This window comes from Acomys russatus, chromosome 10 (genome assembly GCF_903995435.1).
Source record: "Acomys russatus chromosome 10, mAcoRus1.1, whole genome shotgun sequence".
Taxonomy (NCBI): domain Eukaryota; kingdom Metazoa; phylum Chordata; class Mammalia; order Rodentia; family Muridae; genus Acomys; species Acomys russatus.
Genome location: NC_067146.1, coordinates 28,162,410 through 28,178,415, shown reverse-complemented (window position 1 = coordinate 28,178,415; position 16,006 = coordinate 28,162,410). Strand labels below are relative to the sequence as shown.

Here is a 16,006-nt window from a genome sequence, read left to right as displayed (position 1 = left end):
ATAAAAGGAGGGATGCAGAGGAAAAATAGCAGGGTGAGATGACAAGGAGCATTCTGCAATTACAAAATTGCTTTGAACTTCTCAAAGAAGCCATCAGGAAGCCAGAAAGCAATTGTAAAACAGCCGAATTGTGTAAAATAGCAAGAACAAATTTATGGTAAGCATCCTAATGGCAGCATAACGAACACTTGATCCTCTGACAGCAGTATCTATGACAACTTTCCTGGTTTTTCTCAATTATAGTAATTCATTTACATCCGCACCATGGGTGGCAATATCCACCAACATTCATCCAAGACACACTATCTTTTCTCATCTAACTAATGTTACAGCCCCTCATTCCTTCTTTTCTGTGAATTAAATATGAATCTCAACTAAACTATGAGTGACTATTAGAGAAGATGTTGACAGTTATCTGTTCAGACTCTGGAAATCCCTATCTTAGGATGAAAGGCCTGGACTGTTTCCTGCTTCTGCAATCTCTCTAAACCCATCCTGCAGGTTGACTCCCAGTAAATATCTTCAACACAAGAACACTGAGTACTTGGCTGTTTCTCTGGTATCCAAGGCATTTTTTATCTCAAGGTCTTTCTTCTTTCTTTCTTTCTTCCTTCCTTCCTTCCTTCCTTCCTCCCTCCCTCCCTCCCTCTCTTTTTCTCTTTCTTTCTTTCTTTCTTTCTTTCTTTCTTTCTTTCTTTCTTTCTTCATTCTTTCTTTTTCTGCTCTGTGCCCTGTGCTACCTCCCCATGGAATTTGCCTTTTTATCTACTTTATGGTTTCTTACATCATAACTCTATCAACAGAATTGCATAGTGGTAAATGTAATAGGCAAAACTAGAAAAGGAATTAACTTTGAAAAAAGATGGTAGACTTAACTTTGGTAGACAGTGGGTTTGACATGTCAGGAGTTTGGTGAGCCTTTAAAGTAGCAGGAAGCTGTAGAGGAACATTTGTATTTAAGGAAGTAACAGAGAAAGAGTACAGTCTGTAGGTAACAAGGCAAGGCACCCGTGGTCAATTAAACATGATCAGGATTTAGGGAAGGGATGTTAAAATGACCTTTTAAGAATTCCAAAGACTTCATAGTAAGTGGCATTTTAGCTGTGAAATCAGAAGAAGAAAAGTTTGATAGAGGAAATATTTTAATAATCCAAAGAGCAAAGGAAAAGATGATACATCTCTCAATTTCGTCAATATTCTCTTGCCTTAACTTATTCTATTCTGTCTACTCTGGTTTAAGATGACACATGTAAGAAAACTGGCTGTCCTGGTCATTTGTTACCTTACTACTGTATATGACAGTATGAGGTCTGTCTTGTCTTGATTTTGGCATTGAGAATGATAGCTAACAGTCAAATGTTAATTGTATATGAAGAGGTGATAAATACTCACTGTCTTTGTCTAATTTACTCTACTTTTAAAAATCTCCATATATTCCTCCTCTTAACTGTAAAATTGCAATTCAAAAACCATTTGCTAAGTCCCAAGTTTTTCAAAGGAAAAGAAACTTTTGTTAACAACATATCAAAATATATTATAACAGACACAGATTGGTATAACTGACACCGGATTTTTAAAAATCCATTATAAAATTGTGGTTATTACACAACATCATTGAAGAATAGCTGGATGTCTTAAATTTTCTAAAAGGATCCAATGGCTTTCACTTTTACAATAAATTAAATAAAGAATTTCAACTCCATTATAGAAAATAAACTTTAACCAATAGTGTTAGCTGATCCTAATTGTAAGTAAGAGACTACAAACTTCAACATAATATCCAATCTAATTATATTGCAAAGGCATTAACAGGCATAGAATTCTACTGAAAGGGAACTTCTTGGTAGATCTATTACTTAAATTATAGAGAGAAGATTTGGTTATGGGATGGGTTCTGACATTTACAAGATCATCTCTTCCATATATTGGCCATAAAATTTGTGATAAGAAATACATTTCAGTGCCAGGCAATGATCACACAGATAAAATAGTATTATCAACTAGCTGTGTAGAAAAGTGCAGTGAACTAAATGCAGAATTCTCACCTTAGGTAAAGGTCTGTTATACATGAGAACAAATATTAGGTTAGTCACTGGTCTATCTCTAATTCTTGTATATCATGATATTCTCGTCTGCTTTTGGCGACAACTTTGATAAAATATGAAAATGTGACAGAAAGAAACAAAGTATTTATAAATAATTTTAATCTAAGACCTTATAATATTCTAACATTTAAAAGTGATCAACAATCTAATGACTGTTCTGAGTCTTCAGATTTATAGCCTTCTAAATTTTCATTAACTTCTAATGATAAAATAGAATTATTTAAATTCCACAGAGGAACCCAGGCATTCTTGAGAGCAAAAGGGCTACTTGTAAGAGGAATATTAAATCAGCAACATATCTACTCTGGTAAGGGATCACATTGAAAGACCTAGGACTGTGTAATCCTTCTGGGATAGAGACTTGCCCTTAGTATACACCTTGAAACCCTCTGAATAGGATACAGACATGCCTTTAGTACACACCCCTTGTCCCTTTGGTTGAAATACAGACATGCCTTTAGTACCCAACTTTAATTCTAAATAATGATGTCTAATTAAGGGTCAGACACAGTAATGAATCGGAGAAAGATTTGACAGAAGGAGTCAAAGATAGAATATACCCAACTCTCATGAGGACAGATGGGAAAGAGAAGCTCGGGGGGAGAGAGCTGTGCAGTTTTGTGCAGTTCCATTCGGTTGATGCAGTGATTGAAGTTCAGTTCGTGGAGGTCAGAGACAGTTTTGCTAAGCAGAATAGTTCAAAGATAAGCCAGTTTAAATCAGTCCACTTGGAGAGGAGTTTTGAGGCAGAACGGCTGAGTTGAACAGCCCGCCAGAGCTCAGAAAGAACTAGAAAGGGTGAGTTTGTTCAGCAATAAGTCCCGGGGGCAGAAAATATTCTATGCTAGGTTACCACATGGAAGCTGGAAATAGAAGCTGTCAAAGTTCAGGCTTGCTGAAAATTAGATTGTACAGGCGCTAGAAATTTCCAGGCCTAGGCCTAGAAATATTTAGATAGAAATATTCTGGGCTCAGTCCAAGATTTTCATTAATAAAGGATGCACACGGCTCTCATGTCATACCATCATTGGAGGGAATAAAAACAGCATTTACAGCTACTATTAATAATGAACTAAAGAACCCAGTATTCTTTCATACAAAAAGGAACTTGTAATTAGCTGTGGCCTGCCTCAAGTTTTTTCTCTACCATCCTTTGTGTTTTTACTGATACATTTGCTTCCAGATGCATCTCATTTTCTTTTACTACCTTCAAATTTCTTGCATCTCTACATGCTGACAGAGGTAATATAAAATTCTCCTATTTTATTTGGAGGTAAAATGAGCCTGTTTTGATGCTGCTATTATGCAGGGGCTGTAAAGTGGCACACATTTGTCAGCCCAACGGAGCATCTAAAGTGTTCTCCAAAAATGGAATCTGATGTATCTGCATGGTTAGTCCTTTCTAGGCTGGAAGATATTCTCTTTGTTGTCTGTTTCTTTCAGTTCAGGTAATATGTCTGGCTTTTTGTTTATAATGGAATCTTCCTTAATAATAGACTGTATTTATGGTCAAAGTGAATACAATGAAATTTATTTCATTGATATTTTCACCCATCTCAGATTCTTCTGATAAAGCACCATTCTTCATCACCTTTGCCTGATGGTCTTTATTTACAAAGCTTTTGGCATGATGAAGAGAGTGCTAACCTTGTGCAGTCCACCTTTTTCTTCTAGTAAGCAGCTATGGACCAGTGATTGATGAAAAATATAAAAACCATCTTCTTTTCTTTTAGTATCATCATCTCTAAAGCTTATTTTGTACTGATAAGAGTTTCATCAAATGAGACTCAATGCGCAGCTCAGGCCCCACTGTGCCAAAGAGTTTCTGTAGCAGTCCTATACCTCTTACTCTTGGATTCTAGTATTCGCAAGGGTGAAACTTATTCTACATCTGGGTATTTTGACTCCTGGAGGGCTCTGCCACTCTTTACATCATACAGTATCCCTTGTGCTTGAAAGGTTTGTACTGTGCACTCCAGATTGCACATACACTTACTTTTGTGGTTTCTGGAAATTGCTTATGTCTTACATGGATGGTGAGTACATGGCTGACCTCCAGAACTCCAGCCTCTGCTGAGCTTCACTGAGGCAGTGAATCAGCTTCATTGTCACATGACACTGATGGAGAAACTAAAAACTTTCTGTGATTCCACTTGGACAGGACTTATGGAAGCATAGGCATTGATTCATCTGCACTTTGCCCCATGTGCACTTTGCTGACAACCACACTTACGGCCATAATTTTATGCTGGATCCTGTGGTTCTATCATATCTTCTCTACCATGAGGACCTGATGATTCTGAAACTGTAAGCCAAAATAAATACCTCTCTTGAGTTATTCTTCTCATAGCAGTAAGAAAATTTGACTAACACATTACTTTCATACTGAACTTATTTACTCTTATTCTCATACTGGCTTTTCCTTGGAATGTGTTCTAAAATAAACTTAAGATATCCTAATCTTTGATCAACTCATAATTCTAGAAGAATCCATAATGCTTCTGAATTAGTTAAAATATTAATTTTGACCAAAAGCTCTAGCATTTTATTCATAAAAAGCCTGACTATAGATAAATTGGTCCATTGTTAATTATTTTCAACTTATGTACAAATAGTTTTCTGATGCTTAAAAATATAATAATGTATTGTCTCATCTGAGTCCTATTATCTAAAGGTAAAATGTTCAATAATTAAACATTTATTCTTGTGTTTACCTCAATATATTGAAAGCGTATATACGTATATTCCCCTTGATACTAACTTTATAGGATTAAGTAAGAATGGTATGAAGTACTCAGGAAAAATAGTGTGCATCTTCTCCTCCCTCTGTTTAGATGAGGATGCACACACATACAATTACAGAGGGAAGAAATTGGTGATAAAGTTTCTGAAAAGATAGGCAGTTGTACAAGGAGTTGTTGCCAAAAATAATAAATCTCATGTATGTGGTTTTAGTCAGTTCTCTTGGTACTGTTAATGATACATTGAAATGGTTTCCCAGACAGGCAGAATTTTTGCTTTTGAGGTTTGTTTCATGCTAATCTCAACACACTGTTATTCTAACTGTATTAGTTGCTGTTTTTATTCTTAAATAATTTTATTCTCAACTTGTATACATGTTTTCTTCTTCTTTGTTCATTTTGTGTCCAAACACCTAATGAGAAGTAATTAAAGGCAGGGTATTTTATTTGTTTCACAGTTTGAGTATATTCGTTGTCTCATGATGAGGAAGGGAGGACATAGTGGTAGGGACTTGGAGTTGAGACCCCTCAACACATTACATCTTGGCAGAAGAGATAGTATAGGAGGAAGAGCCTTACAAAAAAACCTCAAAACTTGTCCCCCACAATTCTCTTCCTCCATCTTTGCTCCATCTTCTAAACGGCCTATAATCTCACATAACAGGCCCACCAACTAGAGATCAAGTGCTCAAGCCCACGAACCTGCAGGTGACACTTTATACCCAAGCTATGAAATAGACTTTCTTCTGGGAATTTTAGAAAATCAAGCCAGAGGCCGATGGCACTGAGTCTTTAGGTGAAATCTTCCATTCTATAATGATGAAGTAAACAGTGCCATGTCCTTGTGCTCACAAGTGCACCTGTACAGGCTGTGGAATGAGGAATCATGCTTTCAAATATTCTTTGTACAAACCTCAGCGGCAGAGCTCCTGCCTAGACTCACAAATATACCTCTTGAATTCATAAAATTATGAATCAACTATGAGTGTAAATTGTGCCTGTTAGTATAATTAATCAAATAGCATTTACTAACAAAGATAAAGTAAGAATGACAGCATGAACACATCAGCATTTGAAGCTGCTGCTGAGTTTTTAACAGTTTATAAAAGAACAGTGAGTTCAGGTTATTCCTGTGGAATAATGTCAACATTCTGAAAGAGAAAATATTGATGTCACAGTTTATTTCATTTTTCAAGGGGAAAATAAGGACATATTTTGTTTATAGGTTTAAACTATAAAGATACAAATTCCCCAAACTCTTGTTTACTTTATTTTTTGTTCTTTTGAGACAGTGCTCATAGCTCAGGCTAGTTTGGATCTTGATAAACTTGCTCAAATTGTACTGAACTCTTGATGCTCTGCTCAGCCTCCCAAAAGTTGAAGTACAGCCATATGTAGGCCACCACACCCCTATCCACAGCTTAGTGGCCTTTGTTCTGCTCCTAACCAACCAATTTGGGAACAGAGCCCTCTTAGCTCACCAAATTGAATAGTCTTAGAGGCATCCCACTCTATCAGGTGGCGCCTTTCTCTATACCTGAAGTAGGGCCTTTAACTGAGCTAAACGCCTGGCACTGGCTTCATTCAGGATCTTCAGTTTTGACCACAATAAGTTGTTTATCTCTTCTCAGACTGTCCCGTGATCTCTTCCCTGCACAATTGTGTTACACACCCTTGTTTGCCAGAAAATCTACATAGTACTCCCTTGACCGTTCTCAACAACCTTTCCCAAGTCTGTTTCCAAGAGACAATTGGAGAAAGAAACAGAAGCAGAATCCGTAACGGTCTCTGGAAGCTTCCAGAAGAATATTTCAGAACAAAGCAAGCAGAGACTTCAGATACTTTTGTGTTGTTAACAAAGTTGTGAAATTTGTGAGGAATGTGGGACCAGGAAATACTTTTTAATTTTTTCCAGATTCACTCTCTCTAGTTCTTCATGTCCCTAGTTGAACTTTAACTTAATTATAAAACAAGATCTATAGCTGCAGCCCCGGCCTGGGGGTAGAGTCTGCACCAATCAATGTTAATTCCCTGGGCCTGATTAAATTACAAAGCAGCATTTGGTGCAGCTGCTAAACACTTACCAGGTGACCACACAATGACATGGGAGCAGTAGTTAGAGGTCTCCAGTCTTGCTCCTGTGCTTTCAGCACAGCTATGAATCTGTCATGTACAAATTCCAGCAAGCTCTTAGATTTATACTGAAGATTTGCTTGACTTCGCACCTCTGTAGCCAAGCCAGTCACCATATTACTTTGCACCTTTACCTTTGACAAATCAGTACTGGTTATGGTGTGTACATTGTCAATATACTGATGGGTGAGATGCCCTCGTAAAAGGACATAATGGCAACCGGACAATATATGCACACTTCTTAGCTGGCTTAATTCATTTTGTATGTAGTCACAGGAAACTAACTTATAGGCATTATGAGGCACCAATTTGTGTTTTGGTCATACTAAACAGTATTTTGTAATATAATTGGACTTATCTAACACACCTTTGGTTTTTAAAAAATATTCCTTAAGAAAAAAATCTGATTACTTATATTACTAGAAATTTTCGGGTAACAAAATTAAAATTAACCACTAATATTATTTAAATAGGTGACCCTTCTCCTATATAAACTATTTTCAATTTATAGAATATCATTAAGATATTTTCGTGAAACAAAGCATATCTGTTTTGTGGATGGCTAACATAGAGGCAGAAATTTGCTGGTTAATCCACTACTGTTTGGGTTTTATGCTTCATTCAAATACTCATTTTATATTACCTGGGATTAGAATACCTTTCTAGGATTCTAGAAGGGCAAGAAAACTTATTTGAACTGAGAAAATAAATTACAATGTACTATCAAAAAGAGAGTTAAGTAAGACTGATTTTCAGCAACTAAGAATATAATATACACCCAAATCAAATTAAGGTTTGAAGTGTGAGTTCACAGTCATACTCAAAGAGAGCCAAAAACTTATTTTTTTCTCTGTTTTGCTTTCCTGTGTGCCAGTCTCAGAATGCCAATCTTTGTCTTCTTTCCTTTCGGCTTTAGAGTAGAAGAGGGGAAAGCTAAAGATAGAATGCATCTTAGCTTATTATACCTCTATAAAACAAACCAGAGGACATAAATTCATCATAAAAGATCTGGAGCAACAGTCTCCTCCCTGGCTCAATTTCGGGAACCAGTTCAGATTCTACTCAGTGTTGCCTTGTGTGGCTACTGCAGACCCTAGACAGGATGACATATTGTGTTTAAAAGGTGAAAAGCTAATTTCTTAGTGATAGCGGTGTCTGTTTCCCACTTCAGAGAATTCTTCCTACTACTGAGCAGCAGCTGAGCCACAGGAGGAAACAATTTTGCTTGCTGGAAGAAAAGAGGATGGAAGGAATTATGACGGCTGCCAGATGTTGCAGTGCCCTTGAGCCCCCACCAGGATGCTTCTGCTTCTGCTGCAGACAGCATAAACTGTCAGACTATGGGACCCTGGGGTTCAATGCTCACCCTTCACTGAGATGCAGAGTCATAGAGTTTGAGAGTGAACAGGACCTTTAGAGATGATCCTTCCAGAGGGTGTAAACTCTGAGACAGTGAGGCTCAAGGGTTGCTGAGTGTATGGAAGGGTTCTCTCCCAGACAGGCGCACCATTCTTAGGAAGGATGTAAATGCCATCCGTCAGATCTCACACCAGGACATAGTGTTTTAAGAAAGGACAGTTAATGGTAATGTCCCAGGCCATACTGTGCTTGATGCTAAGAACTTTGTGGACAGCACCGTCCATTGGCTCAGCTCCATCCCTGGAAGGGAGACGACTGCTGTGATAGGCCTTGTGGCATGGGGGCTCAGAAACTAAATTATATCACTAAGATAGACCAAGGGTGAAGGAAAGAGTTGTGGCGTCATGCCAACAGTTGTTTTTCTTATTTACATTTAATAATGAAGCAAGTGAAACAATATTACTTAGAAAGTTTTGCCTTTCCTTGTTATTTTAAAATTTGTTCTTCAAAGCATTCACCTGATAATGTAAGTTTATCTCATCACACTGCATCTGTTCTACTTTCAAAGTTGACAATACTCTGTCCATCAACAGTGGAATGGGTAAAAAAGATGTGGTAGATACACCATGGAATGCTTCATACCCAAAGAATAATGAAATTATATTGTTTGTGTAAAAATGCATACCAATGAAGATAATCATGCTATCTGAATTACATCAGTATCAGAAAGAAAAATATCACATATTTCATCTCATTTATGAATTCTAAATATTTATATAGATTGATAAAATCTTGTATATCTATATGACATGAAAACAGGAGTGAAACAATGTAGGTGAATGAGAAAGGAGGATGAAAAAGGAGGAAACGAAGGGAGAAAGGCTTGTAAAAGGGGGTAAATACACAGACAATGTCCTTACGAAACAGAACAGTGTATAACAAGTATAAAATAATTAAATATTATTAATAAAAACATAATGTAAAATTAATACTCTGAGTAGGTAATGGATCTTTATACTCAGCAACAATGAGAGAAAGAGAGAGAAAGAAGGAGAGAGAGAGAGAGAGAGAGAGAGAGAGAGAGAGAGAGAGAGAGAGAGAGATTTTATCATAAGGTAAAATCACATCCTTCAGATTGAATAACTTTTGAATAAACTGTGATGGAGCACATGTCTTACCATCACTGTTGATGCAGACAACCTCTTGAACTTGAGTACCAGGCCCACAGGCTTTTCCATTATCTGGTTCGCAGTCTCCAAGTCTCACTGCTTTCCAGTCATAGCAGGAAGGCTCTTCACAAGGAATGGCTTCCAGTAAGTGAGGGCAGTTTCCAGTTGCCCCAGAACCTCCAGTAGGTTCATTAGTAATGCGTCGCTTCCTTAGTTTGAATCCTGAGTCATTGGGGAAGGAAAAAGTGTATTGTTAATGCCAGAGTTTTAATATTTCAGAAGCTGATTTAAAGCCCAGCGTGAATGCTGGATGAAGGTGAAGGGTAGGAGTTATGTGTAAATTGAAAAACCAGCGCATATATTCCAAATTTAAGCTTAATGTGAGTCCATGATTATTTTATTGAAAGAAGGAAGAAAGGAAGAAAGGAAGGGAGGAAAGAAGAAAGGCAAGAGGAAGGAGAGAAGGGAGGAAGGAGCAAGAAGAATGAAAATAGTTTATCCTTCAATTACTGCCCTCTGCCCCTTTATATCGTCACCTTTCCCTATATCACATTTTTCTCTCCCACCTTTTAAAGCACCCTTCTCCAGGCCATGGTCCCTTACTAACTTTCCAACCTGGGTATTCCATACTGCGGTCTTATATGGTTCCAAGCTATCACCTACAAATGAGAGGAAGAGTGCCATATTTGTCTCTCTGAGTCTGGGTTACCTCATTTAGAACAAAGGCTTAAGTATTGTGGGTAGGATATGAGTAGGACAGAACTTTCGGAAAAGTCATGTGGAAACCACGTAGTATAGAATTGTCCTAAAATATATGTATATGCACTTATAAATAAAAAGAGTTTAAATGAAGTTATCCTATAATGAAGGGATATGCCAACTAGACACCACATGCTAGCAAAAAAAGGGCCAGTTACAGGAATGGGTTATTGCTTATGAAGTTGTAGGCCAACTGGCCCCAGAGACTCCCAAACATTGTAGGTTATTACCAGTGTTCTTGCTTATCCTCCAGACCCTACTGTTAAAGACACAATGTAAGTGAGTCATAGAATATGGAGAAGCAAAGCTTGTATCAACCTGAAACTTTAGCCTTAGTCAAATGTTCATAGTACTAGATGATGCTATGAACAGGACCCAAAGAGAAATAGCAACCATCTATCTCACCAAGTTGTGAACCCTGAAAGCTATAATAATGATTGGCCTGATTCAATAGTGGCATAAATATTATGGGAAAATTTAACCACTTTCTGATTGGATTCAGGCCCACTCCACAAAAATGAAACTGGCATTTGGCAAGTTATCAGGGTCAAGAATCTGTAGCAAGGTAGAACCTAGGCCCTAGGGAAGAACCTGAAAATATTATTCTGCTAAATGGACATAACTCCTAATGATTTATCATTGAACCCATAGAATAATGGATCTCTAAGCTCTCACCAGAGAAGCTTCTGCAGAGGATAGAGATTAACATAAGGAATCTCAAAAGGTCAACATGCAGACAATACTGTAGAGTACTCTGCACCACGCCCACTTTCCCCCAAACGTATGGATCATTGTGACAGATACAGTAAATGACTACAAAGAAACAATGCTTTCTAAGAACAACATGACAATTGTTCAAATGACCTTATGGCAGTTTTGACAGAATACACAAGAGCTAGAAAATCTCAAGCCAGACAAGGAGCACAAGACATCACTTAAAAAGAGCTCCCAGCTTGCCTCAGTTGGAGAGTGTTTTAAACAGGCCATATCATCATTGCATACCTTTTTTGCCTTGCTGGTCATTACAGTTTTCATAAGTACAAGGTCCCCACGCTGACCAAGGTGAAACTTCACATTCAACTGGACAAGGAATGTGGCAAAGCTGTGTGGTGTTAGGAACAGGGCCAGTACATAATTTTGAATCCACTGGTTTTGAAGCTGTTTGGAGAAAAATACAGGCATTGCTTAAGAATTAGACAAAAGCAGATGTTATGGTCAAAAACATGATTCTTATGTATAGACAGAGGAGAGAATCTGAAGATGTGTTACCAAGACATCATCCCAAGATTACCCTGCTACATCCTGAGAATAAAATGAGACTGAAAAGAGTGACAGAAAGAGTACTACATCATCAAATAAAATTGGACTAGAGGTCTGATAGATTGCTCAGTTTGTAACCAATGGGCCATAAAATTACTAAAACAATTGCAACTCTCCTAATTAGCCAAATGATACTTCAGGTAAACCCGAAACGTCTATAGTCAAATTCTAAACAGAATGGCGCTTTAAAGCATTAAGCATGGTAGGAAGGAGGACATAGCTTTACTAAACATGAAAAAAAAGCTAGGTCCTGCTAGAACAATCTCCTGTGCACTTTGCTCTGCTTGTTTCAGAGGTGCCACATGGCTATAGGGGGAAAGACAAACAAATGGTGTTACCCTTGATTTTCAGGGTCAAAGCTGATGCAATGATTCCCAGATATTTTGTCCACCTTATTATCTTAATATATACAAATCTAAGAGCTGCTAAGAAGCCTAACAGAATTAGTTATGCTTACTCATAAGTTGGTTAATAAAGTATGACTAAATTTTGTTTGCTCTTTGATCATTTCTTTTTCTCTGTTTGATGACTGTCAATTACTTTTTTGTATATACATACATTTGACAGCTAATGCAAACACACACACATACATATATAATATATAATTTGTTATACTTACTGGTTAAGATGACTGAGCCAGGAAGATATATAAAGCCCCAATTGACAGAAGAAAATTATCTGTGTTTAGTAACTATCTATTGTCTATTCTTCTACTATTAATAGCTCTTTCAAATTCAGTCTCTTTTTTTCATTATATATATTCCTAAATATATAAATTCAGCCTGCTGAATCTATATAATATTACATATATATGTATACACACACATATGTACTGTCATACACACACATGTTTTCAGGGCTGATCCTTTGGTGTTGAATAAGCAGTTGGAATGCTTTTTCTTTGGCAAGCCTATTACTCCACAGTCTTCCTTAATTGTCTGTAGTTCTTTGTCTAGAATTGAGGCCTTCTGAGTTTTGCCCATCCATGTTAGCATGTCTAGTGGGGTCATCCTTGTTCAGCTCAAGTTTAGGTGAACATGCTGGTGAGATTTTATATGTATATCTTCTGACATTTCTAGGAGACACAGTCTTACAATCTTCCCATTTATCTGGCTCTTGTGAACTTTCTTTCCTACCTTACTAGGTTGGGACACTGTGTGTCCACTTCTTTTTCTTTTTATTAAAAGTTCATTTTTTGGTGTGTGTTTAGTTCATAGGGATTGAAAACTTCTTCATAAAATCTGGACCTTTAGGATAGGAAGTGTTAAATAAGGGCTTAAGACAATATTGTTGGTGTGAAATACTTTCTAGTCTTGCTCAGCTGCTAAGATTATATATCTAAGTGACTTCTACTTAATAGACATCACCTTACATATAAAACTGTCCATTAATCAAAGATACAGAGAGAAAGGATATGGGTTTGTATATGCTTCTTGGCCTTCGTTAATTTTTGTTGTACATTTTCTTGTAAACATGATGTAAATTCCAAATATCACTTGAGTTTCTAAAATATGTCTTAATTTCTTATTACAGTTGTTCAGTGATTTATATAGGTCTTTATTAGATGACTGGTGTCTTATGCTGGCTTTATATTGTCATACTGAAATCCGAATTCCAGGCAGGCCACTTATCATTTGTGTAATTTTATCACTTAGGTTTTGTCTGTAGCATGACTCAGACAAAATTCGGCTAATGTATTTTTAACTATTTTTGTTGATTTCTTTATTTTGGCCAAATTATTTCAACATAATTCAATGTACAGTCCGTGCTTCATGAAGTCACTGTGTCTGAATTTCTTGGGGATCAAAAAAATTAAAACTTAACACACAGTAAGAGTAACACACTTTTGTAGGTCTGAAATATTTTGGGGGTTCATGTGTTCAGAGCCCTTTAAATGGAAACTTGTCCTTGTAAGAAATAAATGTAAGGCTTCTACTTCTATTAAATGATCAACATATGAGTTTCAAATTAAATTGTTTATTTTCAGATAATTGTACCCTGTCCCTATTATACCCACTTTATTATGGTAAGATGTGAACAAAACTATTTTACAACACCATAGTCAGAATACTGACATTGGACATTGCAGGTAAATGTGAGTTTGAAGAGTGTATCACATCTAACCTAAGCTCTATACCCAGTTCCCTGGCCTAGTCTGGCAACCTCTTTCTGCATTGCTCATTTAAAGCTCTGGACAGGACCCCATAGACAATCTACCACCTATAGACTCTCACTGTACCACATCAAACCTCTGCGTTTATCCAGGCTATGCATATCTTGTGTCAGCATCTAAACAATTAATTCCATTTGATTCTACCCTCTACTCACATTTCCCAATCCCCAAGAAACATTCAGAGTTTCAGATTCAGTGGCCTGGCCTACTATGGATAGCTATGCTTGTGCTCAACCTCCAGGATCTATCTTGGTTGGACCCAAATTTCCACAACGTACAGGAACATTGTATGCTGCATGCAATCTTTCCACCAAACCAGGTTCTGCACATTTTGTGACAGGAACCAAGAGGGTAAGTTTGCCCAATCCTTTCTCAGTGTACACCTGACATCCAGATCTACCACCAAACTCCAGGCCAGTATCTCCCCTTACAAATCCATTAGTGGTAAAGAAGTGTCTGGTGACGGTAATTACCTATATGAACTCCAGAATATGTCATTGAAATGAACAATAAAAATCATCAAAATTTCAAGTTTAAAGTAGATACACACCACTTAGTAAACAAAAATGCTCAAGTAAGCCCCCCCCCCCCCCCCGGCAAAAAAAACCCACAAGCATAAAGATGATTAAAATAATGAAAGCAATCCAGGATTTGAAGATGGGATTCAATAAATATTTAGAAAATTTGGAGATAACTCAAACTGAAATGAATGTGGAATTTAAAAATTCAATAACCCAACTAGAAAATACAGAGGAAAGCCTATAGGTGCTACTCATCACACCTTTACTCAAGGCCTTGGAAACCTGACCTGATTCTCGGGGTTAGAGAGGCCATGTACCTTAGAAAAGAACCCACGACTAATCTTTTTCTAGGCCAGCATAATTCTTTATTACATCTCGAATCTTATCCCTACACCCACAGGTAAGTGTAGCTCCTCCTTCTCATCAAAGACGCTCTCTTACAGCAAATGCGTAAGATCATATATAGCGGGGAACCCAACCCTCGCAGATATACTTATATCAAAGCTGCTGCATCCATGCCTCAGGAAACACCACAGAAGAGGAGACCGGAAGATTTTAAGAAGCAAAATATGAGGATGCTTACTATTAAACAGTTGTTTTTTTCCCCCTAGAACACAGCTGTATTAGGAGGGCCTGAATAACAGAAACATCAATGGACAGGTTAACATGAAAAGTGGAAAGGCAGAAACAAGTCAGTGTTAGTCAGTCAATCTAAGGATGAGATCATTAGACAAAAATCTCTGGAGCTGCTCTTGTCTCTCCTTTCTTTATCACAATTGTTCAGCAAATCCCCCTTCATTTACCCTTTGTTGATACCATCATCAGCCTTGGGACTAAGCCACTTGTCTCATGCTGTCTTACTGAAAATACTTCTAATACCTGTCTGTATCTCTTGTCCTCCACAATGGTACTCTACCAGCCAAAAAGAGCATCGAAATCTAGTCTCATGTCACATTGTTTTGTAAGTCACCTCATATGTGGAACTTTGTTCTAGTAGCCCTAACAGACTGAAATGCACTGCCATTTGCCTAGCTGCATTTGAGGGAGATCAGAAAGTGTGTGGAGCCCACTGTGGATCTTGTCTGACTAGATACTCCATTTTTTTTTTCATCACTAACATTAAAAAGGTTTTACACCTTCAACATTCTCAATGCTAATACTCTGTCATTTTGTGGATAACATGCATATTGTGAGCCGATTATTTTAATTTAAAGACTCTATTAACACCTTTCTCTCAGTTAGGACCATTATAAGTGGAAATTTGTGTTAACAGGAAGTGTTGGAAGATTTCGGTTGGGGGTTTTTATGCGTGCTGCTCTACATTGTATCCCATTTAAAAGCATAAAAATTATATTTTCAGAGCAGCAACAGATGGTGCATCTGTGTGGTAGGATGGGGAGACCCGAGTCAAGCTGCTGACAGAATGTGCGAGGTTTAAATACTAACGATGATTGGCATTGCCGTAGAGATGTGTATTTTGAAAATCTCATGTTTATAAGTGCTCTTATCTTTTATGAAACAGGGTCAGTGAGAGAAAATATCTACTTTTGTTTCTGTAAGCACTTAGATGATACAGTTCTGTGTGATGAATCAGGACATGACCATAGTTACTCGCTGTGGCCTGTTACGGACCTCCTTCAATGTTCCCTATCATGACCAGTGGAAATAGGAAAAAATACCACACAGGTGCTTAAAATTCTTAGGCTGGGGTGGTTCTCTGCCTCAC

The 16,006-nt window shown here is 37.4% G+C and overlaps 1 protein-coding gene across 1 annotated transcript in view; it reads right to left on the bottom strand.

Annotated features, from left to right (window-relative positions):
* Nucleotides 1-16,006, bottom strand: part of Thsd7a (thrombospondin type 1 domain containing 7A) — a 352,216-nt gene that overhangs the window by 114,221 nt on the left and 221,989 nt on the right. The window contains exons 5-6 of the mRNA XM_051151923.1: nt 11,269-11,424; nt 9,517-9,729 (exon numbers count right to left, since the gene is read on the bottom strand). Of these exons, the coding sequence (XP_051007880.1) occupies nt 9,517-9,729; nt 11,269-11,424 (369 nt within the window). The remainder of the gene's footprint in view (nt 1-9,516; nt 9,730-11,268; nt 11,425-16,006) is intronic.